At 41.5% G+C, this 27,046-nt stretch overlaps 1 protein-coding gene across 47 annotated transcripts in view; it reads right to left on the bottom strand.

Annotated features, from left to right (window-relative positions):
• MAST2 (microtubule associated serine/threonine kinase 2) overlaps positions 1-27,046 on the bottom strand; it is a 256,855-nt gene that overhangs the window by 47,685 nt on the left and 182,124 nt on the right. For all 47 annotated transcript variants that reach the window (XM_077958528.1, XM_015138615.3, XM_001105315.5 and 44 more), the window contains one exon: positions 23,128-23,219. In XM_077958528.1, coding sequence (XP_077814654.1) covers positions 23,128-23,219 — 92 coding nt within the window. The remainder of the gene's footprint in view (positions 1-23,127; positions 23,220-27,046) is intronic.

Here is a 27,046-nt window from a genome sequence, read left to right on the forward strand (position 1 = left end):
TTTTCGATAAAAACTTTTAGCAAACTAGGAATAGGACACATTCTTCAGTTGATAAAGGGTATCTATGACAAACTGAGAGCTAACACCACAGTTAACAGTAAAGACAAAATGCTCTAAGATCAGGAACAAGGCAAGAATGTCTATGATTACCATTTCTATTCACAATTATACTGGGAGTTCCAGCCCAGTGGAATAGGCAAGTTGTCTTTATTCATGGACAACATGAGTATCTCTTGAAAATACAACAGAATCTACAATAAAGTTACTGGAATAAGAGAGTTAGCAAGGCTGCAGGATAAAAGATCAATATACAAAATCAATTATATTTATATATACTGTAAACAATCAAATGAAAAATAACAATTCCACTTATAATTGCATAAAAATACGGAATACTTAGTGATAAATCTGACAAAAGAGGTATAAGAACTTCAGAAAACATGTTGAGAGAAATGAAGGATGATCTAAGTAGGTGGAGAAACAAAGCATGTTCATGGAGAGATTTGATATTGTTAGGAAGTTAATGCACTCCTAATTGATCTACAGATTCAGCACAATCCCAATAAAAATACCAGCTGCCTGTCTGATAATCTGATTTTTAAATTCATATGGAAATACAAAGGACAAGACGCTAGACCAAAAAAAAAAAAAAAAAACCAACAAGAAACAAACAAAAAAACAGTACATACATACTATAATAACTCCATTTAGATAAAATTCTACAAAATCCAAAGTAGCAACATCAGTGGTTGCCTGCAAGTAATTACAAAAGGGCCTGGGGAAACTTTAGGAGATGACAGATGTATTCATAATTTTGATCGTGGTGATGGCTGCAGAGATGTATATACATAGATCGAAAGCTGGTTGGGCACAGTGGCTCACGCCTGTAATCCCAGCACTTTGGGAGGCCACGGCAGATGGATCACCTGAGGTCAGGAGTTCGAGACTAGCCTGCCCAACATGGTGAAACTCCATCTCTACTTAAAAAAAAAAAAAAAGAAAGAAAGAAATACAAAAATTAGCTGGATGTGGTGGCAGGAGCCTGTAATCCCAGCTTCTCAGGAGGTTGAGGCAAGAGAATCATTCAAACCCGGAGGTGGAGGTTGCAATGAGCTGAGATAGCACCACTGCACCCCAGCCTGGGCAACAAGAGTGAAACTCTGTCTCAAAAAAAAGAGAAAGTTATCTAATTTTATACTTTGAATATTGCATGTCAATTTTATCTCAGTAACATTTGTTTAAAAATAAATATAAATAAGTAAAACAAATATTTTAAGTACTTTACATATTCATGGTACAAAATTTTTTACCTTTTCATTTAGAGTGCAATGTGATTGAAGATGGCTCATATTTATGTACTCATTTACTCATTTTTATTGATTTTTTTTTTTTTGAAACAGGGTCTTGCTCTGTCACCCAGGCTGGAGTACAGTAGCTCAATCATAGTTCATTGCAGTCTTGAACTCCTGGGCTCAAGCAATCCTCCCACCTTGGTCTCCCAAAGTGTTGGGATGATAGGTGGGAGCCACTGTGCCTGATCAGATGGCTCTTATTTTTAAAAATCTTAAGTCTAAACCCTTCTGTGGTTTGTTTTTTTAATTTAGATTTTGACTTGCTTTTATTACAGATAAAAAATAGGCCAGGCGCAGTGGCTCACACCTGTAATCCCAGCACTTTGGGAGGCTGAGGAGGGCGGATCACGAATCGAGACCAGCCTGACCAACATGGTGAAACCCCGTCTCTACTAAAAACACAAAAAATTAGCCAGGCGTGTTGGCAGGTGCTTGTAGTCCCAGCTACTCGGGAGGCTGAGGCAGGAGAATGGCGTGAACCTGGGAGGCGGAGCTTGCAGTGAGCTGAGATCGCGCCACTGCACTCCAGCCTGGGTGACAGAGGGAGACTTCGCCTCAAATAAATAAATAAATAAATAAATAATAGGCCAGGCATGGTGGTTCATGCCTGTAATCTCAGTACTTTGGGAGGATGAGGCAGGAGGATCATTTGAGGCCAAGAGTTCAAGACCAGCCTGGACAACAACACAGTGAGACTCTGTCTCTACAAAAATTTAAAAAAATTATTAGCTGGGTGTGGTGGTGTGCACCTGTGGTGGTAGTCAGTTGGGAGGCTGAGGTAGAAGATCACTGGAGCCCAGGAAGTCAAGGCTGCAATGAGCCATGATTGTGTCACTGCACTCCAGCCTAGTTGAAAGAGTGAGGCTCTGTCTCAAAAATAAAATAAAATAAAATAATGTCAGCAATTTTTCTTGGAAACTAATGAAGAGGTATTATAGTTGTATATTTTTAAACAATAGATTAAAAATTGAACCTTTCTTTTGAAAGATTAGAAACATTCTATTTCCAATGTTTTCAAATGATAGACTTACCAGCTTTTAAAGGAGGCATAACATTTTTCAACCAAAATCACATATAGATGGTTAACATTTCTAAACATCCATCTTCAAATTGCTTTCTCCGTGGCACAAATTTCTTTTAAAGTGCAGCCACCTTTAAACTCAATGTTAAAATATCACATTCACCCTGAAAAGACTGTTTGTGCCCCTTACCCCATACTCCTAGGGAGCATACTACTAAAAATCACTTGTTAGCACAGAAAAAGTTGGAATATTTGAAACACATTTTGTAAAAAGAAAATTGGGCTAGGTAAGGTGGCTCATGCCTGTAATCCTAACACTGTGGGAGGACTTCCGGAGTTGAGGAGTTCAAGACCAGCCTGAGCAACATAGTGAGACTCCATCTCTACAAAAACTAAAAAAAATTAGCTGAGTATGGTGGTGCACACCTGTTGTAACAGCTACTTGGGAGGCTGAGGTGGGAGGACTGCTTGAACCCTGGAAGGTAGAGGTTGCAGTGAGCTGTGATCATGTGGCTGCACTCCAGCCTGGGTAACAGAGTAAGATCTGGTCTCTAAAAAAAACAAAAACAAAAACAAAAACAAAACAAAAAAACCCCGGGCGCGGTGGCTCAAGCCTGTAATCCCAGCACTTTGGGAGGCCGAGAAGGGCGGATCACAAGGTTAGGATATCGAGACCATCTTGGCTAACCTGGTGAAACCCCGTCTCTACTAAAAAATACAAAAAGCTAGCTGGGTGAGGTGGCGGGCGCCTGTAGTCCCAGCTACTCGGGAGGCTGAGGCAGGAGAATGGCATAAACCCGGGAGGCGGGCTGAGATCCGGCCACTGCACTCCAGCCTGGGCGACAGAGCAAGACTCCGTCTCAAAAAAAAACCAGTGTCTTACTCTAAAATTTAGAATGGACAGAATAGAGAGGGAAAAGGAGTTGAGGGATCTTCGATAAGCCAAATGAAAAATGATGAGGGCTTCCATAAGGCCATGATAACGAAATCAGAATGTGCTGAGTTTACAACACCTTCTGTGTCAAAGATTTTTTCCGAGTCTTACATTGAATCATTGGTGACACCTACCAGAATGAAAGACATCATATGATAAGTCTTTGTTCTAATATAAATAAATACTGTACTTATTAAGTTATCAATTTTTAAGGTTCATTTATTTATTAGGATTTTTCAGAGCTGATTCACAATTCAACATTCTACATTACCAAATATGGCCAACGTTGGAAAAAAGAAATGGCTTCCAAGTTATGGAGTTGTTGCCAGGATAATAGCAAAAAACAGACCACTATGTATTTGATGGAAATCTTTGGCAAAAGGCATCTGTAATGCATGGGGAAGTAATGATGAATTCCCACCAAATGCAAGCAACAATATAATAAACAAGCATTCTTTCCAACTGGCTAGGCCCTGCAGACTTTTCAGAAGATGCTATTCTGACACTACCACAAGCTGAGTTTACTGCAATTAAACTCTGACGCCATCCATACAGAGTTAGCATAGACCCCACAGTTTAAGAGCAAAGTCCTCAACAAGACTGCCTCACTTCCAACACCAGTCCTAAGTCTTTGTGGGGGCAGTGGGGGGCGGGGCCAAGACCACCAGCATACCTGGCTGACTAGCTACAAATTCAGGGAGTACTCACAGCCCTCCCACATTCAATAATTTACTAGAACAACTAATAGAATTTAGAAAAGCACTATACTTATTATTATGGTTTTATTATAAAGGACACACAAAGGCGGGGTGAGGTGTGGGAGGGGAAGTAGAGCTCCTGTGCCCTCTCCTTGTGGAATCTGGGAGTGTAGCCTTCCTGTGTTCACCAGCCAGGAAGCTCTACTGAGCTTAAGGTTGTCCAGAGTTTTAATTTTTATTACATAGTCATGATTGATTAAATGATTGGCTAAATGACTGAACTCAATCTCCTGGCCTCTATCTCAACCTTCTAATAATGTGGTTTGTCTTTCTGGTGATCAGTCCCCATCCTGAAACTATCAAGGAGCCCACTACGAGTCACCTCACTGGTATAACAAGACAATCCTATGTTTCAGGAAATTCCAAGGTTTTCAGAGGCTCTGTACCTACATCTGGAACAAAAATCACAGAAATTCTTTATTCTACCACAGCTGCAAGCAAGGCCTAAAAATGTGTGCTACTTTTATTGGGTTTTCTCTATTTCTCCAATATACACTTCACCTTAAAAGGCCAAAATTACAGCCGGGCGTGGTGGCTCAAGCCTGTAATCACACCACTTTGGGAGGCTGAAGCAGGCAGATTGCCTGAGGTCAGGAGTTTGGGACCAGTCTGGCAAACATGGTGAAACTCCGTTTTTACTAAAAATACAAAAAAATTAGCAGGGTGTGGTGGTGTGCACCTGTAATCCCAGCTACTCGGGAGGCTGAGGCTGAGGCAGGGGAACTGCTTGAACCAGGGAGGCAGACAGGTTGCAGTGAGCTGAGATCACACCATTGCACTCCAGCCTGGGCAACAGAGCAAGGACTCTGTTTTTTTTTTTTTAAAAAAAGGCCAAAATTACTACCATTTTAAAGTTTATTGACAGAATAAAATAAATAATTTTGAAACTGCCTCTGCCAAAATTATGACAGTGAGAAAAATGTGACATAGGAATATTATGACAATGAAAGAAATCTGACCTAACCAACTCCATCTTGCTTCTAACCTCCAAGCTGGCCTTGTACATTTCTGAGCATGGGCCAAAACTAACTTTGGTAGGAATTTAGTTTACTTCGAAACAAAAATGGTAACAGCTCCTCCTGGGAAAAACCCTCTGAAGAATTGGGGACCAGACCACTTTGGTAAAACTGACAAATTAGCCACAAGGTTAAAAATTATGGCTCAGGAGTTATTCAGCCAGAGGCCACAAGATTCCTCACCTCACAGATTCTCCTATAGACAACATCATCCCTGACCCAACCAATCGACATTCCCCCTTTCCCTAGCCCCCTGCCCACCAAACTATCCTTAAAAAACCCTAGCCTCGGCCGGGTGTGGTGGCTCGCGCCTGTAATCCCAGCACTTTGAGAGGCCAAGGCGGGCAGATCACCTGAGGTCAGGAATTCGAGACCAGCCTGGCCAACATAGTGAAACCCCGTCTCTACTAAAACTACAAATATTAGCCCTGTGTGGTGATGCACACCTGTAATCCCAGCTACTCGGGAGGCTGAGGTGGGAGAATCACTTGAACACGGGAGGCAGAGGTTGTAGTGAGCCGAGATCGCATCATTGCACTCCAGCCTGGGTGCTGGAGTGCAATTTTTGAGACTCCATCTCAAAACAAACAAAAAAACCATCAAAAAACCCTAGCCTCAGAAATTTGGGGGAGGATGATTTCAGTAATAAAACTCCAGTCTCCCGTTTGGCCAGCTCCACATATATTAAACCCTTTCTCTATTGCAATTCCCCTGTTTTGATAAACTGGCTCTATCTGGGCAGTGGGCAAGGAGAACCCATTGGATGGTTACAATTTGAATTGGTCTTATTTTGTGGGAGGGAAGATTAAGATGTTATAACAACATTCTGGGCCAGCATGGTAGCTCACACTTGTAATCCTAGCACTTTGGGAGGCCAAGGCAGGAGGATCACTTGAGCTCAGGAGTTTGAGGCCAGTCTGGGCAACACAGTGAGACTTTGTCTCTACAAAAAAATTAAAAAATTAGTTGGGCATGGTGGTGCGCACATGTAGTCCCAGACACTGAGGTGGGAGGATTGCTTGAGCCCAGCAGGTTGAGGCTGCAATGAGCCGTGATCGTGCCACTACGCTATAGCCTATGTGACAAAGCGAGACCTTGTCTCCAAAGACAAAAGCAAAAACAACAAAACAGTCTGAAGAAAATATTTAAACTGATTCTTTAAAAATTCACATAAAAAATAATTTCAACTTTTAGATTCAGTGGGTACACTTGCAGTTTTATTACCTGGGTGTATTGCGTGATGCTGAGGTTTGGGATACAATTGATCTCATCACCCATGTAGTGAGCACAGAACCCAATAGCTACTTTTTCAACTCTTGCCCTCTCCTTCTCTGCCCCCTCTAAGTAGTCATCAGTCTTTTGTTGCCATTTTATTTTATTTTTTTTTTGGAGACAGAGTCTCACTCGGTTGCCCAGGCTGGAGTGCAGTGGGGCGATCTCAACCTCCATCTCCATGGGTTCAAGCGATTCTCCTGCCTCAGCCTCCCAAGTAGCTGGGATTACAGGCGTGTGCCACAACACCAGGCTAATTTTTGTATTTTTAGTAGAGATAGGGTTTCTCCAGGTTGGCCAGGCTGGTCTTGAACTCCTGACCTCAAGTGACTCACCTGCCTTGGCCTCCCAAAGTGCTGGGATTACAGGCGTGAGCCATTGCACCTGGCCTGTTGCCATCTTTATGGCCATGAGTAACCACTGTTTAGCTCCCACATATAAGGGAGAACATGAAGTATTTTATTTTCTGTTCCTGCCTTAATTAACTTAGGACAATGGCCTCCAGCTGCATCAATGATTTCATTCTTTTTTATAGCTACATTTTTTTGTTTTGGTTTCAGGGAGGGTCTTATTCTGTCACCCAGGAATGCAGTGGTGCAGGCATAGCTCACTGCAGCCTCAAAACTCCTGGGCTTAAGTGATCCTCCCACCTCAACCTCCTGAGGAGCAGGATCTATAGGTGTGAGCCATCATAAAGTCGAAAAGCCAGATAATTTTTTAATTTTTGGAAGAGATGGGAGTCTCACTATATTTATTGTCCAGGCTGGTCTCAAGCAATCCCCCTACCTTGGTTTCCCCAGGTGTTGATATTACAGGTATGAGTCACTGTGCCCAGCTAAGCTGATTGTTATTAATGACTTACATTCATGGTTCTAGCTCCAGAAAAAATGACATTATTGAGAAGAATACTTCCTTAAGGCAGCAATAAATGGCTCAACGGGACCAAAAAAAAAAAAAATCTGACAGAAAATCCAGCAGCCTAGCAAGTAGACTTTTTCCACTTTACGAATCGATTTTAGCAGCTGGAGGAGACAGTTCAAAGGTAACTGATCCTTCATCCCAGAGAAACAAGGTATAAACAAAACTTGGAGCAGTCAGTTGACCTTGAACCAGCTGCTTCATTTATACAGTTTAACTAGTTATAAAGGAATATAATTGTATAGTAAGCACCTGGGTAAACACCATCTAGGGTTAACAATGCCATCTTCCAAAATCCCTCCACATAATCCCTCCTGATCAAAACCCTCCCTTTACCCCATCTAAAGTCAATATTATGATAATCACTTCCTTATAGCTTTACCAACTAAATATGCAACTCTAAACGCTCTAGTTTTTCTCTCATACAATTTTAAAAGTGAGATATAACTTTCATGTAACATTTACCCTTAAGCATGCAGTTTGGGGGTTTTTAGTATATTCACAAAGCTATGTAATGATAACCATTATATAATTCCAGAACATTTTTATCACCCAAAAAAGAATCTCTACCTGTTAGCAGTCACTCTTCATTTCCCTCTACTCGAGCCCCTGGCTACTACTAATCTACTTTCTGCCTCTATGAAACTGTGTATCCTGGACATTTCATAGAAATGAGATTATATAATATGTGTCCGTTTGTGTTCTGGCTTGTTTCTGTACTTTACATAAGAAAATGCCAAGCTGTTTTGCAAAATAGTTGTATTAATTTATACACTCACCAGTAGCACTTATGGATTTCTATTGTTTCACATACTCATCTATACTTGGTTTTGTCACTCTTTAAGGCATTATTGGTGGTCATATAATATCTTTCTGTGATTTTATTTTGCATTTTCTTTCTTTCTTTTTTGAGACAGAGTCTTGCTCTGTTGCCCAGGCCGAGTGCAGTGGTGTGATCTTTGCTCACTGCAGCCTCCGCCTCCCAGGTTCAAGTAATTCTCGTATTCAAGCGATTCTCCTGCCTCAGCCTCCCGAGTAGCTGGGACTACAGACACGTGCCACCATGCCTGGCTAATTTTTTTGTACTTTTAGTAGAGATGGGGTTTCACCATGTTAGCCAGGATGCTCTCGATCTCTTGACCTCGTGATCCGCCCGCCTCGGCCTCCCAAAGTGCTGGGATTACAGGCGTGAGCCACTGTACTCGGCTTTTTTTTTTTTTTTTGAGACAGAGTTTCCCTCTTGTCGCCCAAGCTGGAGTGCAATGGCGCCATCTTGGCTCACTGCAACCTCTGCCTCGTGGGTTCAACCCATTCTCCTGCCTCAGCCTTCTGAGTAGCTGGGATTATAGGTACCCGCTACCATGCCTGGCTAATTTTTATATTTGTAGTAGAGATAGTTTCACCATGTCAGCCAGGCTGGTCTCAAACTCCTGACCTCAGGTGATCTGCCCACCTTGGCCTCCCAAAGTGCTGGGATTACAGGCATGAGCCACCATGCCTGGTGAAATTCTTCACTTACTTTATTTGTTTATTTATTTATTTATTTTATTTTTTATTTTTTAATGTAGTGGAGCGATCTTGGCTCACTACAAGCTCCGCCTCCCGGGTTCACGCCATTCTCCTGCCTCAGCCTCCGGAGTAGCTGGGACTACAGGCGCCTGCCACCATGCCTGGCTAATTTTTTTGTATTTTTAGTAGAGACGGGGTTTCACCGTGTTAGCCAGGATGGTCTCGATCTCCTGACCTCGTGATTCACCCGCCTCGGCCTCCCAAAGTGCTGGGATTACAGGTGTGAGCCACCCAGCCTGGCCCTTCATTTTAAATGTAGTCAAATTTAGGAATCTTATCCTTTATATCCTGTTTTTAAAAAATTTCCCTATTTTAAGGCCATGCAGATTTTCTTCTGTACACCTTCTAAAAGTTTTACTGTATTACCTTTCACATTTAAAACTATAATTCACCCGGAATTGATTTTTTTGTGAAGAGCCACATTTTCCAATTTCTCCATATGAACATCCAATGGATTTTGCCTACAGCTCTATAGTGCCACTTTTGTCATAAATCAAGAGTCTGAATAAGTGTAAATTTGATCCTGGGTTCGTCTTCCTCCCCTAACTCTTCTCTTCCTATTAGTATTCCTTATCTAAGTTAAAGGTATCAACACACGGCATTAATCACTCAGGGAATTTGAAGATAATCAATCCACATGCCACTGATTTAATCTCTTACATTTTTCTCATATTCATATATTTTCTTTATTTTAAACATTCCCCTAACATCTTGATAAATGCAATGACCTCTTAACTGGTCTTCCAACTGCCAGCACTGCCCTCTGTTAATAACTTTCAACATTTTTATCATACAATTCACAAATTCTTATGACCAAAAACAGTACCAAATTGAATTAAAAGTGAAAGCTGCTTTTTTACTTTTTTTCACAGGTAATCACCATTAGAACAATGTGATTTTAATTTTTCCAGAGTTTTCCTTGCATTCTTCTCACACCTTGTGGCCCTGAGTAGCTGGGATTACGGGCATGTGCCACCATGCCTGGATAATTTTTGTATTTTTAATAGAGATGGGGTTTTACCAAGTCGACTAGGCTGGTCTCCAACTCCTGACCTCAAGTGATCTGCCCACCTTGGCCTCCCGATTACAGGCGTGAGTCACTGTGCCCGGCCCACTTTGCCTCTTCAAGCCTTAAAGTATTTAGTTTTCCCTGGGTGTGGTGGCTCACACCTGTAATCCCAGCAATCTGGGAGGCCAAGGTAGGCAGATCACCTGAGGTCAGGAGTTCGAAAGCAGCCTGGCCAACATGGCAAAACCCCATCTCTACTAAAAATTAAAAAAATTTGCTGGGTGTGGGGTGTGGTGGTGCACACCTGTAGTCCCAGCTACTTGGGAGGCTAAGGCACAAGAATCACTTGAAGCCAGGAGGTGGAGGTTGCAGTGAGCCAAAATTGTACCACTGCACTCCAGCCTGGGCAAGAGAGACTCTGTTCCAAAAAAACAAAACAAAACAACAACAACAACAAAGTATTCAGTTTTTAGATTGAAAAACAACCTTTGGCAAATTTTGATAACCTCCCTCCACAAGAAAATGAACATATATACAAAATTGGGAATATAATTTTAGGAGACTTACGGCACTTCTAAAACCACTCAGGGTCCATGGATCTTAGGTAAATTAAGAGTCCATGCCACGGAGTCTTCATACCTCATCCCTTTAGCACTGCATGTAGCCCTCCATGACCTTCTCCCTACCCATCCATATTTGAGTAGCAGTTTATAATCTAGTAACATATAATCTGTACTTCTTTATGGTTTGTGTTTTTTTTTTTTTTTTAAAGATAGAATCTTGCTCTGTTTCACAGGCTGGAGAGCAGTGCAGTGGTGTGACTACAGCTTACTGCAGCCGTGACCTCCTGTACTCAAGCAATCCTCCCTCCCACTTCAGCCTACTGAGCACCTGGGACTACAAGCGCGTATCACCATACCTGGCTTTTTTTTTTTTTTTTTTTGTAGAGACAGGGACTCACTATGTTGCCTAGGCTAGTCTTGAACTCCTGGCCTCAAGTGATTCTCCCACCTTGGCCTCCCAAAGTGTTAGAATTACAGGAGTGAGCCATCGTGTCCAGGCAACTATAATGCTCTGGACTGTTAATTTCCTAATCATACAATTCTATTTCATACAGATCTTAGAACGAGCTTTCTACTTCATTCAATGAGCTAACTCCAAAAAGAACACCTTGCTTAATGACTAGCTTGGGTTACATATATTTACTTTTGTGCTCCCAAGCACCCTGGATACACATTTAGTACAGCCCTTAACATACTCTGAATGGGTTGAAACTTGACTGTCCCCTGTGGATGCAGCTTCCTCTGCAGCTCTCTCAAATGATGGCTGTTGGATTTCACACACCCTTTGTACCACTAGACCTAGAAGTGGGGTAGATACCCTGCTGGCTCATTTCATCTTCAGGCATTCTCCCTCTGTTCTCCGTAAAAATAACCAGGTTTGAAATGATGTCATCAGACTACAACAACCATTACCCCTCCTTGCTAAAATTCACATACAAACCTTTGGGAAATCCCCTTCACTCTTTAAAGATTTTTATTCCTGTATCAATGACATTCTTTTTATGATGTCTTCTGTCAGGAGTAATTTCAGTATCTTCATACAATCTTTCCAAAATCCTAGCCTGAGAAGTTCCAGAAAGTCATATAGAAAAGCTGACTAGTCTCTCTTTATGTGTATGATCACTAACTTTGGCTCTTCATACTACTGGAAATCAGACCATACTTCTCAGTGTATTCTTTCTCCCATCCTTTTAAAAGACTGTATCATACTTTATCCTCTCTCTTCAGGCTCTCAGCTAATCACCTCGCTTTCCATTTCAGTGAGAAAAAAAAAGTTTTTTTTTGAGACAGGGTCTTGCTCTGTCTCAAAATCATAATCACAGTTCCGTGCAATCATAACTCACTGCAGCCTTGAACTCCTGAGGCTCAGATGATCCTCCCACCTCAGTCTCCCAAGTAGCTGGAACTACAGGTATGCAACACCATGCCCAGCTAATTTTCGTATCATTTGTAGAGATGGGGTTTCACCATGTTGCCCAGGCTAGTCTCAAACTACTGGGCTCATGTGATCCTCCCGCCTTGGCCTCCCAAAGTGTGGGAATTACAGAAGTGAGCCACTGCACCTGGCCTCAACTAATCAGAGAAGAACTTCAATAAGCTATCTTTGTCACATCTACCCAGCCATAATCTGCACTGCATTCCCCACATCCTCCCCTATTCCTAGGGAAGGATTGTTTGCACTCCTGACTAGGCTAACCTACTGCTTATTTACCAGATCCCATCCCCTCTCAACTACAGAAGGACACTGCGTCAGCCATTCTCCTTTCTCTTGCATTATCAGATTTTCTCTTGCTGCTGAATCACTTCCATCCGTGTATGTACATAGACACTGTTACTTTTTTTCAAAACTCTCTTGATCCCTCCGCCCATCTTTGCATTTCATTTCTGCTCTAACAGCAAAACTCCTTGAACCAATTATTTAGTTATTATCTCCATTTTCTTTTTCCCTTTCTTTCTTGCTCACCAATTAGATTTTCCCCCACCATTCCATCAAAACAGCTATCAATGTCAACACTGACATCACATTGCTATATCCCACTGGCAATACTCAGACTTCATGTCACTTGATCTGTCTATATCATTTGGCTCAGGTGATCACATACTATTTCTGAAATACTCCTTTTACGTGGTTTCCAGGACACCGTATTTTCTAAGTTTTCCTCTTTCCTTTTGGGTCTCTCCTCATTCTCTTGATCTCGGAAAACTGGAATGTCCCAGGATTCAGTCCTTGTACCTTTAGTCCTTTCTGTCTATGTTCACTCCCTAGGTGACGACATCTAGACACACAGCTTTAAGATCTTTTTATATGGTGAAAGTCCAACAGTTGTATCTCTAGCCCTATTTTTTCCTTGAAATCAAGACAAACATCCTGAATTATTCACACAGATGTCTGGAAGACATCTCAATATAGTGAGTGAAGGTTCCCAAGGATTAAAGGTCCCAGGATCAAATGACTATTTTTCAGAGGTAGGGTTTCTAGATGACACAAGCTATAGAAAGATTAGAGGTGGTGCTCAGAAAGCAGGAAGAAAGAAACCGAAATTATGGAGACAAAGTCTAAAGTATAGATCTAGGGCATAAGTGATTGAGGTAGGGTAGTGGAGAGGTTCACTGGAAGACAAGAGTTCAAAGAACAGAAAGTCTTAAGAACTGGAGTGATCAACTATGGGTGTATCGAAACCATCAAGAATAACACATTACAGCTCATAAACAGACTGCAAAAAAAAATAATAATACAGGAGTAGAACTGAAGAGAGTAACTGCAGTCAAGAGCTAAAATTGTTACGACTGCAATGTATGAAGAGTTTTACAGCTGCAATGATAGGTATTAAATGATACAAATTAATGATCTAAGTATGGGGAGATTAGGGAGAAGACAGTGAAAGTAATGAAAAGACAGAGGACATCTACCCTTACTACTAGACCCAATGCTTTGAGATTATGAGAGAGAAAAGGGCTAACACTTGAGTAGTCTGCAGATAATCAGTATTCTAAGCTCTCCCTCTTCCCCTATGATTCCAGTAGAACAGGAAGAAGACAGAATGTTTAGAGAACAGATTAGGAGACAGATTTTGCTGATAAAGAACTGGAATTCCAAAAGGTAAACTGGAAGGGTTTCCAGAGTCAGGGAAGGATAAGACAGAGCAGGGAATGTTCAGAGGTTTAGATGTCTTAGGCGTGTAGATTATGGGGTGCGGGTAACCTGAGGGTTCCTGTGGCAATGGGCATAAACAGGAGTAAGGGATAATGAAATTAGCCCAAGTAGATTCAACACAGATAGAGGTGAAGAGGCTGTAAGTGTCAGGGAGTAAAGAGGGACGGATTACTGGCTGTAAGGGATGTAGCCATCACATGACCTGCCACCCCTCTCCAAGACTGCCCAATTAGTGCCCTGGGTCTAGAACTTTCCCTCATAAGGAAGCTGTGTGGCAAGCTGTCACTTGGCTCGAGATTCTTCTTCCTTATTAGGAGAAACTTTTCCCCTCTTCTGGGTACGGAGTCAACTTCTTTGTATTGCTTAAGTGTGTGCGTCACGTGGCACACGGCCAGCCCCACCAGTGTATCTGCTCACCACAGGATGGAATGGGATCTTTGCCAGTAGCATGAAAAGGATGTGTGCAGTCCATCACCCTCCGCAGGCCACTGGAGGGACCCAATGGCCATGAGGGATTGGTGCACTTCACACTCTGATCTTGCTGTATCTATCCTTTCTGTGAGTGAAATGCTGTTGCAACCAGTGTCTTGAATGTCGAGTCCTCCTTGACAGCTTCAAACCCACAGAAGAAGCAGTGGGCCGGGGTCTGTGGACTCCTACTGACGGCTGGCATTATTACGATCTTTGTCATCCTCCACGCAGCAGGAGTCCTCACCTGGAATTGGTAGCTGGATCTTCCTGCTTAACACTAGGGCTTGAGCTTAACCTTGAATGATAAGGACTGCATGCTTTTATGGAAGGCACACTCTTAGTTCCAGAATACTCTTGTAAAATCAGCTAGAGAATATGTAACAAACATCATTAAAATATGCATGCCTCCGACCTATTGATCCTATTCCTGAAAATTTATACAGTTTATTCCAAGACTCAGCAATTCCATGCCTCCACATATATGCCAGAAAAAGTCTGTGTATATATATATACAAAAAGAATATGAAGAAGGATGTTTCTGCAGCACTGATGACTATAATAGTGGAAAAGTATAAACAATCTAAATGTCTACGCTGGTTATCAATTTAATGCCACTAAGCTCCAAATTAATCCTTCAATACCTGCTCTGAGATAAAGGAGAAAATTCCTTTAAGCATCATCTATCCTCTACAGTAAGCATGATGTTAACCTTTCTCAGTAGAGGGTATTGGAGGCACACTGCAGAAAGAACAGGCTCTTGGTGCTAATTCTAGCAACTGCATTATCAGTCAGTGGTGTGAGAACGTGGATATGTGGATTGCTCTGCACCAATCACATAGACACCTTTCCATAGCCTTACCTACAAAGATATTAATGTGCTCCAGGCCTGTCCCCACTGACTCTGTTTGCTTGCTCAACACACCCGACCCCCAGGAATTGTCTTTCACATCCTTCCTGAGGACACAAAGTGCTCACAGCAGCACCTCCACTCTCTCTCTCTCTAGACCTGACTCACCTGTGCTCCAGAGGGCTATTCCCTGATTGCTGAGTAACTGTGGACCAGCTTTGGGCTGGGAATCAGAAAACATCTCTGCCATCCAGTGGGCTGCAACTACAACAAAGCCTGAATCCAGCCTAGAGAATCTTCCGTTCAAGTTAGTTCTTCCTTGAGAACTCTCCTTCAGCTCTATAGCATCCTATGGAGTTTTCTCACAGGTTAAAGTTAATGCTCTTATTGTCATAGTTTGTATTACTTTTATTAAAACTTGCTTAAATCACTTGTCTGTTACCTGTCTCCTAACTGGGCCTAGACTGATGCAATATTCACCAATAAGAAAATGAAGAAAATGAATAAATTGTGGTACAGTTATACAATGAAATACCCTACAAGTTATAAAAATAAAAAAACTGACTTCCAGTTCTGGCCTGGCATGCAAAGAGCTTAGGAGTTACCACTCTGTTTTAACAAGTAAAAAGCTGAACAAACTGGGAAAAAAAAAAAAAAAAAAAATCTCTTCTTAGATCTGTCAGCCAAGTAATGTCACAGGATGAACCATTGCCCCCAAAACTGGACAGACAGCAGACACAGTGAGGTACAACTTACTGGAGCAGAAATTCTTTTTTTTTTGAGACAGAGTCTTGCTCTGTTGCCTAGGCTGGAGTGCAGTGGCGCGATCTCGGCTCACTGCAAGCTTCGCCTCCCGGGTTCACGCCATTCTCCTGCCTCAGCCTCCCAAGTAGCTGGGACTACAGGCACCCGCCACTACGCCCGGCTAATTTTTTTTGTAGTTTTAGTAGAGACAGGGTTTCACCGTATTAGCCAGGATGGTCCCAATCTCCTGACCTCGTGATCCACCCGCCTCGGCCTCCCAAAGTGCTGGGATTACAGGCGTGAGCCACCGCCCCTGGCCAGAGCAGAAATTCTTAAGCAAAAACCTCCACGGCAGGAAAACTCGAACTGTAACTGAGGAATTGCTAGAAGCTCAATGGGGATTATGCTGAGAGTTAAAAACTCCAGGGGGATCTAGTCATGCGGGGGCCCCCATATTTTTGTAAGTTTTGTCCAAAGGAGCCCTACTGGATCCTCACAGTGATTACTGAAGAAAATCTCATGATTCCAGCAGGAGGAGGGAAAAGGAACTGTTTTGATACACGCCAGAGCATTCTGTTCTTAACGAGGCCTGTCCTTGGGAGAAACTATTTTGTTTGCACCTAACTTGCTGGGATTTCATCAATGCCAGCTCTACTTGGGGGAAGAAATACCCAATTCCAGCAGCCAAGAACCATTCTGTCCCAACTGTGGTGTGGGGGAAAAACTGAGAAGCACTGGAGAAGTTCACAGTCCAGGGTCAAAGGCTCATCAAAAGACTGAGACCGAGTCACAAGACTATAGAACAGCATTCCCCAATCTTTTTGGCACCAGGAACCGGTTTCATGGCAGATAATTTTTCCATGGACCAGGGAGTGGGGAGGCAGGGGGTTTACAGGATAATTCAAGCACATTACATTTATTGTATACTTTGTTTCTATTATTATTACACTGTGATATATAATGAAATAATTATACAGCTCACCATAATATAGAATCAGTGGGAGCCTTTAACTTGTTTTCCTGCAACTACACGGTCCTATCTGGGGGTCATGGGAGACAGTGACAGATCATAGGGCATTAGATTCTAATAAGAAGTGTGTGCAACTTAGATCTCTTGCATGCACAGTTCACAATAGGGTTCATGGTCCTATGAGAATCTAAATGCCACAGCTGATCTGACAGGAGGCAGAGCTCAGGCAGTAATGTGAGCGGCTGTAAATACAAATGTAGCTTCACTTGATTGCCTGACGCTTACCTCCTACTGTGTGGCCTGGCTTCTAACAGGCCACAAGCAGTACTGGTCTGTGGCCCAGGGGTTGCGGATCCCTGCTATAGAACACTTCTCCTCCCCTACACCTTACCAATACATTATGAAAGGCCTATCTATCACAGTTACTTCTACTCAGTTCATCACGTCTGCCTTTTAACAAAACAATTACAAAGCTCACTAAAGAGCAAAAAACAGTTTGAGGAGACAGAACAAGGCATCAGTACCAGAGTCAGAAATGACAGGAATGTTGCAATGATCAGATTAGGAATTTTTCAAAACCATGATTAATTATGCCAAGAACTTTAATGGGAAAAATAGACAACACACAAGAACAGATGGATAATATAAATAGAAATTCTAAGGAAGAATCAAAAGAAAATGTTAAAGATCACTGTAACAGAACTGAAGAATGCCTTTGATGGGCTCATTAATAGACTGAACACTGCTGGGGAAAGAATCTCTGATCTTGAGGATATGATAACAGAAACTTCCAAATCTAAAAAGCAAAGAAAAAAGAGACTGAAAATAAAAACCAACACCAGAATATCAGAGAACTGTGAGACAATTACAAAGGGTGTGATATATATGTAGCAGGAATACAAGAAGAAAAAGAGAAAGGAAAGGAATTATTTGAAGCAATAGTGACGTAAAATTTCCCCAAATTAAAGTCAGACACCAAGCCATAGATTCAGGAAGCTCAGAAAATACCAAGCAGGATAAATTCAGGAAAAAAACTGCACTTAGACATATCATATTCAAACTATAGAAAACCAAAGACACACAAAAATCTAAAAGCCAGAGGGAAAAAACACCTTATCTTCAGAGGAGCAAAGACAAGAATTACATCCAACTTCTCACGAACCGCACAAGCAAGAAGATAGTGGAGTGAAATATTAAAAGTGTTGAGAGACAAAAAAAAAAAAAAAGCAAGCAACCTAAAATTCTGTACCTTGTGAAATTATACTTCAAAGGTGAGAAAGAAATAAAAATTTTCCCTAACAAAAAATGGGGGATTTCATAGCAGTAGATCTGCCTTGCAAGAAATGTTAAAAGAAGTTGTTCAGAGAGAAAATTATATAGGGGAGAAACTGAACTCTACATGAAACAAGCAAGCACACTGGAGAAGTGAAGGTAAACCAAAAACTTGTTTTTCTTATTCTTAATTTATCTAATAGATAAGTCTGTTAAACATAATACAGGATAGGTATCCCTTATCAGACCAGAAGTGTTTTAAATTTCAAATTTTTTCCTGATTTTGAAATATTTGTACTATACCAACCAGCTGAGTATCCCAAATCTGAAAGCGCAAAATCTAAAAGACTCCAACAAGCATTTCCTGAGAGGTTCATGTTGGTACTTAAAAAGTTTTGCATTTTGGATTTCGGATTTTTGGACTAGGGGTGCTTAACCTGTAACAGCAACAATGTATGTGATTAGGTATGCTTTTACATACATTATGCATACACATACACACGTGCTTATATATAAGTGAAATGAATGACAGCAAAATTACAAGGTACTGAAGAGAGGAGTTAGGTATATTTTGCTGTCATAAGGCAAAGTGGTATAGTGGTATTAGAAGGTTGATTTGGATTACAGTGGACCTTCGAACAACACAGGTTTGAACCGTATGGGTTCACTTATACATAAATTTTTTCAGTAAAAGTTACAGAATGTGCCTGCCCCTCCTGCATCCGTTTCCACCTCCTCCACCTCTTCTGCCTCTGCCACTCCTGAGATAACAAGACTAATCCTTAATTGTCCTCAGCCTACTCAATGTGAAGATGATGAGGACGAAGACCTTTATGATGATCCACTTCCAATTAATGAATAGTAAGAATATTTTCTCTTCCAGTGATTTTCTTAATAACATTTTCTTTTCTCTAGCTTATTTTGTTATAAGAGTATCGTATATAATACACAAAACATACAAATTACATGTTAATCAACTATGTTACCAGTAAGGCTTCTGTCAACAGAAGGCTATTAGCAGTTAAGTTTCGGGGCAGTCAAAAGTTATATGCAAGGCCAGGTGCAGTGACTCATGCCTGTAATCCCAGCACTTTGGGAGGCTGAGGCGGGCAGATCACTTGAGGTCAGGAGTTCAAGACCAGCCTGGCCAACATGAAACGTCATCTCTACTAAAAATACAGAATCAGCTGGGCATGGTGGCACACGCCTGTAGTCCCAGCTACTTGGGAGGATGACGCAGGAGAATCGCTTGAACCCGGGAGGTGGAGGTTGCAGTGACCTGAGATTGCACCACTGCACTCCAGCCTGGGTGATAGAGCTAGACTCTCTCTCAAAAAAAAAAAAAAGCAAAGCCTGCCTAGGCCTCCCCAAAGTGCTGGGATTACAAGTGTAAGCCATCGTGCTCCACCAGGAATTGAAAATTAAATGAGATACCACTACACATAGATTAGAATGGCCAAAATCTGGGAGCCTGAGAGCTCAAGGCTGTATTGAGCTGTGATTGTGCCACCATACTCCAGCCTGAATGACAGCGTGAGATCCTGCTTTAAAAAAAAAAAAAAAAAAGACCCAAATCCACACACTGACACCACCAAATGCTGGCAAGGATATGACACAACAGGAGCTACTCATTTACTGCTGGTGGGAATGTAAAACGGTACCATCCCTTTGGAAGGCAGTTTGGGAGTTTTTCTTTTTATGAGACAGAGTCTCATTCTTTTGCCCAGGCTGGAGTGCAGTGGCACAATCTTGGCTCACCGCAACCTCCGCCTCCCAGGTTCAAGTGATTCTCCTGCCTCAGCCTCCCAAGTACCTGGGATTACAGATGCACACCACCATGTCAGACTAATTTTGTATTTTTAGTAGAGATAACGTTTTACCATGATGGCCAGGCTTGTCTCGAACTCCTGACTTTAAGTGATCTGCCCGCCTTGGCCTCCCAAAGTGTGGGATTACAGGTGTGAACCACCACGCCCAACTTGAAGAATTTTTGTTCGTTTGTTTGTTTTTTACAAAATCAAATATACTGTTACCATTCAATATAGCAATTGTGCTCCTTATTTACCCAAATAAGTTAAAAATTAATGTCTACCCAAAAACCTATACACAGATGTTTATAGCAGCTTTTTCACAATTGCCAAAACTTTAGAAGCAACCAAGATGTCCTTCAGTAGGTGAGTGGATAAAAATAAACTGTGGTATAACCAGACAACAGGATACTATTCAGTGCTAGAAAGAAATGAGCTATCAAGCCATGAAAAGACATGGAGGAAACCTGAGTATGTATTACTAAGTGAAAGAAGCCAATCTGAAAAGGCTGCTGTATGATTCCAACTATGTGACATTCTGGAAAAGGCAAAACTGTGGAGACAGTAAAAAGATTACTGGATGCCAGGAGTTAAGGGGCGAAAGAAATAAATAGGCAGAGCACAGATAATTTTTAGGCAATGAAAAGACTCTGTATGATACTATAATGGTAAATAGGTATTATGATAATGTTGCCCAAACACACAAAATGTATAGCACTAACAGTGAACCTTAAGGTAAACTAGTAGTGCCTGGGTGATGTGTCAGTGCAGGCTCATCAACTGTAACAAATGCAGCACTCTGGTAGGGACCTGATAATGGGGAGCTTATACATAGGTGAGGGCAGAGGGTATATGGTTTATCTCAGTATCTTCCTCAATTTTGCTGTGAACCTAAAACTACTCTAAGAAATAAAGTTTATTAATTAAAAAAAAACAAAAGTAGGAAGTTTCCATTTCCAGAGTGGCTTGGTGTGTACCTACTGAACTGACATTACTGACACTGTAATCTACTTATGTAGTAGATATTTAATACTGAATTGAACTGTATGGAATAAATGAACCTACTTTCAAATTAACAGGCCTCATACTATTCAACAGATTCAAAACTTAAAAGTGATGGTAAAGGGTCATGGAATATCCTGTGGATGTAAATTTCAGGATGTATAAGATTTGAGTATACAATCTAATGTCAAGTGGGATATGCGTGGAACAATCAGTGCTGCCTGTCTCAACAGCTGGGTAAGTACAGCCTACAGTCACAAATTGGGCTTTTATGTCCATTCTTGCCCCCTAGATCTTCTGCAGTGATTTGCTAAGAGATAATACAGATGCTAACATTTGTAAAGTACTAAGCATGTTACACACATTAACTCAAAGCTGGAGTCTACAGATCCAGGCAGGCTGAAAAGGTCAGGTGGTGTTCTCAATCAAAGCCATTTGAGTAGGGAAGATTTAGTTCTAAATGCTAACTGTGGGGAATCTAAAAAGAGAGATAATCATCTCAGAGAAGAGCAGCCAGTAGTAACTAGTGCTCAGTACTCACATTACAGTTGTGCAACTATATACAAGGTCTAGACATGTTAAATTTATTTCTACATGATAAAAAGGTCAGGTCAGATAGATGTACGCTGAGTTTCTCTAAAAATCTAGGATGTGCTATTTGAGCTAATCCAGCTAATCTCAGTCAATTTTTTTTTTGAGGAAAGCACCTAAGCACAATGAGAGCTTTGCTTTAAAGGTCAAGTATGTCTCCAATTCCCTGGGATCCCTGTTCTCTTGGTGGTATCTTCTAAAGTGACAGCTAGTGATTGAGAAATTTACTGATTCTTGGAAAAGGGCCATCATCACACTAAAAGGCTGGCTTCTAGGCTAAGAGAATCTGAGCCAAAGAAGGTGAGATCCTTCTCCCAAGGACAAAGTTGAGTTTCAGAATCACCAGACTCTCAGGGCCCTCAAATACTCCACATGTACCCTCACTTTCTCCCTCCAAAGACAGTAAACTGTGAGCAAGGAAACAAATCCATGGAGAATAAACTCATCTTACTCAGCTTGATGCTGACTCATTTCACTGCTTTGATATCCTGCTTTAATGCCCAAAGACAGACAAGGTCCAGGCTTAGGACAACAGTGACCATGACTTTCTATGCCCAGGCAGCAAGCTCTCAACAGTTCTAAGCCTGTCAATTTCCACTAACTGTAGGTTTAGAACTTCCATTATAAATAGTGTAGCAATGAACTGCACAGAAGTGCAGCAGCCCTTTCAGCAAAGCTGAGTCCCTTGGTCTGGTTCCCCTGGGATGCCAGAATATACCTTCTACACAGAAGCACATGGCTGACTCCAGTGAGGTCTTTCTTCTGCCCCTCTCCTGGGAAGGACAGAATGCCAGAATCAATGCAAGCCTCCTATTTTTTTTTTTTTTCTTTTTGAGATGGGGTCTCATTCTGTTGCTGCCCAGGCTGGAATGCAGTGGTATGATTTCAACCTCCATGGGCTCAGGTGATCAGGCGATCCTCCCACCTCAGCCTCCCAAGTAGCTGGAACTACACGCATACACCACCATGCCTGGCTAAGTTGTGTATTTTTTGTAGAGATGGGGTTTTGCCATGCTGCCCAGGCTGGTCTCAAACTCCTAAGCTCAAGCAATTGGCCCATCTCAGCCTCCCAAAATGCTGGGATTACAGGTGGGAACCACTGTGCCCGGCTGCCTCATAATTTTTATATATTCTTCAGAGTCACGTAAGTCAGTCCTTACACTGTTGGGAAGAGCCCATATTCCAGGGATAGAGCAGCCTGAATCCATGAGGTCATTTGCTTTAATTCCAATATGTAATATCAGTATTGTTAGGAAACAAATACTCCAACCCGCGTGCGGTGGCTCACACCTATACTCCCAGTACTTTGGAGGTCAAGGTAGGAGGATCACTCGAGCCTAGGATTTCAAGATCAGCCTGGACAACATAGAGAGACCTCATTTCTATTTAAAAACAAACAAACACATATTCCTCTTGCTTTTGTTATCTCCTAATCTAAGAGCAGGAAGGTTAACAGGAGTCCCATTAGACAAAAAACCCTCTCTGTGAGCCCTAATCCTCGGGCACAGTAGTACAAAATATTCATGGACTCCTCATCAAATGGCCCAAGACCAATGGAGCCATAACACACCAGAACACACCAAAACAGAGGCCATAAACCCAGGACACATACCTGGCCCCAAGATATGTACAAGACTGAAAGGAATGTTGAGAGAACAAGGTAAGAAACAATTAAGAGTCAAAAGTAGGCTAACTCTTTCTCACACAGAAAGCAAGCCCATGAGCTCTGTATGCTTCAGTCAACCAAGTAAAGTGACAATGTAATGTACCGAACTGCACAACATGAGAAGTAGGAAAGAAACTCGGCATCTGTGGCCACTCTTTCATTCAACCTTTCTTAACCTTCATGCACTCACCTGTGTGGCCATGGAGTGGTGAGTGTGGCCGTGGTAGTGTAGGTGATGTGCTAGAGGTCACAATCAAGCTCTTGCGGTTACTTGTCCGACAACTGCAATGAAAACAAAATGTGAGTTATAATAGGGCCACACCATGGGCTCAGAGACCTTGAGTGGCTTTTAAGGAACAAAAGAGTGACACCATTTCACGGGCTGCACAGTACAGTTCTTTAAACTGAACTGGGTCAGCAATTACACTCGGCACCAGTTAGATTCCACAAAGCACTGTGTTCCATCTTGGAATAACTTTTGTCACTGCCTTGACTTTCATCTTGCATTGCCACTGTGCTTCTCCAATGTTTAGTTTGGCTTCCCAAGCAAACATGAGGAGCTCCCTACGGGCAACAACTATGTTTTAAACAGTATCTAATGAAGGATGACCACTGCAAATTGATTTACAAAATAAAAAGCACAAGTCAAAGTATTCTCAGATTCTCTAAGAACCCCCCCAAAACTATTAACTTAATCTATGAAATTATTTTGAGAACTGCTTAGTCCATGAATTAAGTAATATTCTCATTTCAGAATATATGTCAGAACAGGCCTGGGTTTCTTCTATAATACTGGCTTTCCACAACATGCTAACGCCTAAAGCTTTTTCTTCTGGTTGGAGAAAACCAGATGGTAATGAAAAGCCATTTCACGCACATCTATTACTGAAAAATCTGTATCAATTTATTTGAAAATCAGCCTATCTTTTGAAGGCATTAGGGAAGTTTTCCATTTATATTCATCCAAATATTTATTGAACACCTACTGTACACTAGGCAGTGTTTTAGGAGGGAAGCACTAGGGAACAAAAGAGCAGTCTCTATCCTCATAACTGGAGTGAACAGTGCTGTGGGAAAAGGAAGAGAAAGAAAGAACAAAAGAGGGAGAAACAGGGAGGGGAGAGAGGGAGAGACAGGAAGAGAAAGAGAGAGAGAGAGGAAAGCAAGGAGGGAGGGAGAGAGAGAAAAGGAGAAAGGAAATCAGAGACTGGTGTGGGAGTGCTAACTAGGGAAGTGAAATCTGATGAGAGAACTGAATGATATGAAGGACTCAGACAAAAGTAGAGCTGAGAGGCAGAGAGAAAAGTAAAGGTAAAGGCACTGAGACAAGAACAAATTTGGGATGTTCAAGAACTAGCAAAGAAGTTAAGAGCAGATGACAGGAGGGGAGAATGACAGAAAAAGAAGTAGGTTATAGAAGCTATAGGGAAGGCCACAGTCAGACTCTGTAGGGCTAACAGAAGGAACGAGATTAATCTCAAGAAAGAGATTGTCATTAGAAATAACCATTTTCCCCTAAGAAGCCATCAGGAGGAATCCAATCATGCCCATACCCCTAACTACCTCAGTCACCATGGAATGCCAAGCCTCCCACTCTCTTGACAGTTTCCCACTACTCTGAACCTTTGAGAAAAGCTTATACTTTGCCTCCTCGAACTCAGTATGTCATCAGCAAACTGCCTATATCCCCAATTTCTCCTGAGTGTCTGCTTTAAATTCTAGCTCCAAGTGAAACGTTGCTACCTCTCAAGGACACCAAAGTCCCGGTGAAATCCCAACCCTTTACAACCAAGCTTTCCATCTATTTTGCAACTGCACCTGGGAACTTAGAGTGACTGAAGAAAAACCCAGAATCATGCTGGCTGATGTATCTTTATATTTACAGTGACGAACATCAACTGGGGCCTCATTACTGCCTGACAATCTTAGCACATTTACCAGACTAATGTGCTTGCTCACTCTCCAAGACAACTAATCACATTTTCTCCTTAAACCTCCAATACACCCTTTCCTTCCTCAAATCTGTACAGAAAATAAAAATTAAAAAAATTAGCTGGGCATGTTGGCACATGCCTATAGTCCTAGCTACTTGGGTGACTGAGGCAGGAGGACTGCTTGACTCCAGGGGGTCAAGGCTGCAGTGAGCCAATGACTGTGCCAGAAAAAGAAGAAAGAACAAGTACAGTTGGGCCAATTAGAAAACAAATAACAGATTTAAACCCAATAATACCAATAATCATATTAAATATAAATGTTCTAAGTACATAGTCAATTAAGGCAGAGATTGTCAGACTGGATGAAACAGCAGGACCCAATTATATGCTTTTAATTATCTGTGAAAACCCGAAACTACAAACCACCTAAAATATGCACCAACAGATGAGCCACAAACAAATCACAGTATATCCATATAATGGAATTCTACTCAGCAATAACAAGGAATGAACAATTGATTCACACAATGGGTGAATCTCACAAATAATTATACTGAAAGCAAGATGCCAAACAAAAAAGAGTATGTTGTATGATTTCATGGATGAGTTGAACAATTTGCCTCTCACATGTATTCAATCAAAAAATTTGTCCCTGAATAGTTATACTAAAATATACTAAAAACATAAGTCAAACATAATGTTACTTAACAGGAAATTGTTCTGACACATGCACTAAAAGGAATTGAAAACATTATTTCCAAGTCAATCACACCACATAAATTTGACCAAATACGAGTCCAACACATTGTGACAAATTCCTCTCATGGGCTTGCACTTTGCTTTGCATTTATTTCAACAGCACTAGATGTTTTGGGTATGTATGCCAAGAGGTGATATGAACTGTACTCAACTAGGCATTGCAAAATAGGTGGCAAGGTTTGGGCAAAACAGTCACCAACAATTTCCAAATAACTAATAACTGGCTGATGGATGTATCCACCATACTAAAAGCCCATTATTTCTCTCTCCAGAGCATGGATATAGTGACACTTGATTTCGTGGCTAAAACAGGAATCACTGATTTGCAAGTAATGACCTAAACCACTAAGATGTATCGGATGTAATTCAAAGTAATGCTTGCATACTTCGTGACAGAAATTGTGGACACTGACCATAGTATGGACTGAAATTCCAGTAATAGCAGTAGTTGCTCTCACTGTGACTTCCATAGACCATAACAAGGGAAGATGAAGCCACTTATTCAGGGAAATGCTGATTTTGTGAAAAAATATTCCTTTCAAAGAGAGACTCATGATGATTGGCAACTGCAGTGAACAAATTTCCATGAATAGCTGTCTTTGTACTGGCATTGTATCACCCACAGTAAGGGCTGGTGATACGAGGAACATTTAGGAGGCATAGATAACAAATTACACTCCTTCAAGAAATCAATGACTGGCAGGTTTGAGGTGTTGACAATAGGTTGCAATGTATCTTGAAATAAACATCTATCCATTGGGAGAGGTGAAATAAAAATTTTCTCAAAAGTAGAACCACTAAAAAAATAAAATTTGAATTTGACCCACCACAATTAAGAAATTTCACGGGCGGATGGCCGGGCGCAGTGGCTCACGCCTGTAATCCCAGCACTTTGGGAGGCCGAGGAGGGCAGACCACGAGGTCAGGAGATCGAGACCATCCTGGCTAACACAGTGAAACCCTGACTACTAAAAATACCAAAAAAAAAAAAAAAAAAAATTAGCCAGGCATGGTGGCGGGTGCCTGTAGTCCCAGCTACTTGGGAGGCTGAGACAGGAGAATGGCGTGAACCCAGGAGGCAGAGCTTGCAATAAGCCGAGATCACACCACTGCACTCCAGCCTGGGAGACAGAGCCAGACTGTCTCAAAAAAAAAAAAAAAAAAAAAAAAAAAATTCACTGGTGGGACTCACAAGGACAAATTGTTTAGTTGATCCAATTCCATTTATATAAAATTTTAGAAAATGCTAACTAATCTATAGTGACAGACTGCAGATTAGTAGTCGCCCAATGAGAAGCAAAGAATGGATTATAGATAGTCATGAGGAAACTTCTGAGAGTTACAGATCTATTCATTATCTTCATGTTCATTATCACAGTCACACACAATCTATTATATTCCAACCATACCTCAATA

This window comes from Macaca mulatta, chromosome 1, assembly GCF_049350105.2.
Source record: "Macaca mulatta isolate MMU2019108-1 chromosome 1, T2T-MMU8v2.0, whole genome shotgun sequence".
In the NCBI taxonomy this organism is placed as follows: domain Eukaryota; kingdom Metazoa; phylum Chordata; class Mammalia; order Primates; family Cercopithecidae; genus Macaca; species Macaca mulatta.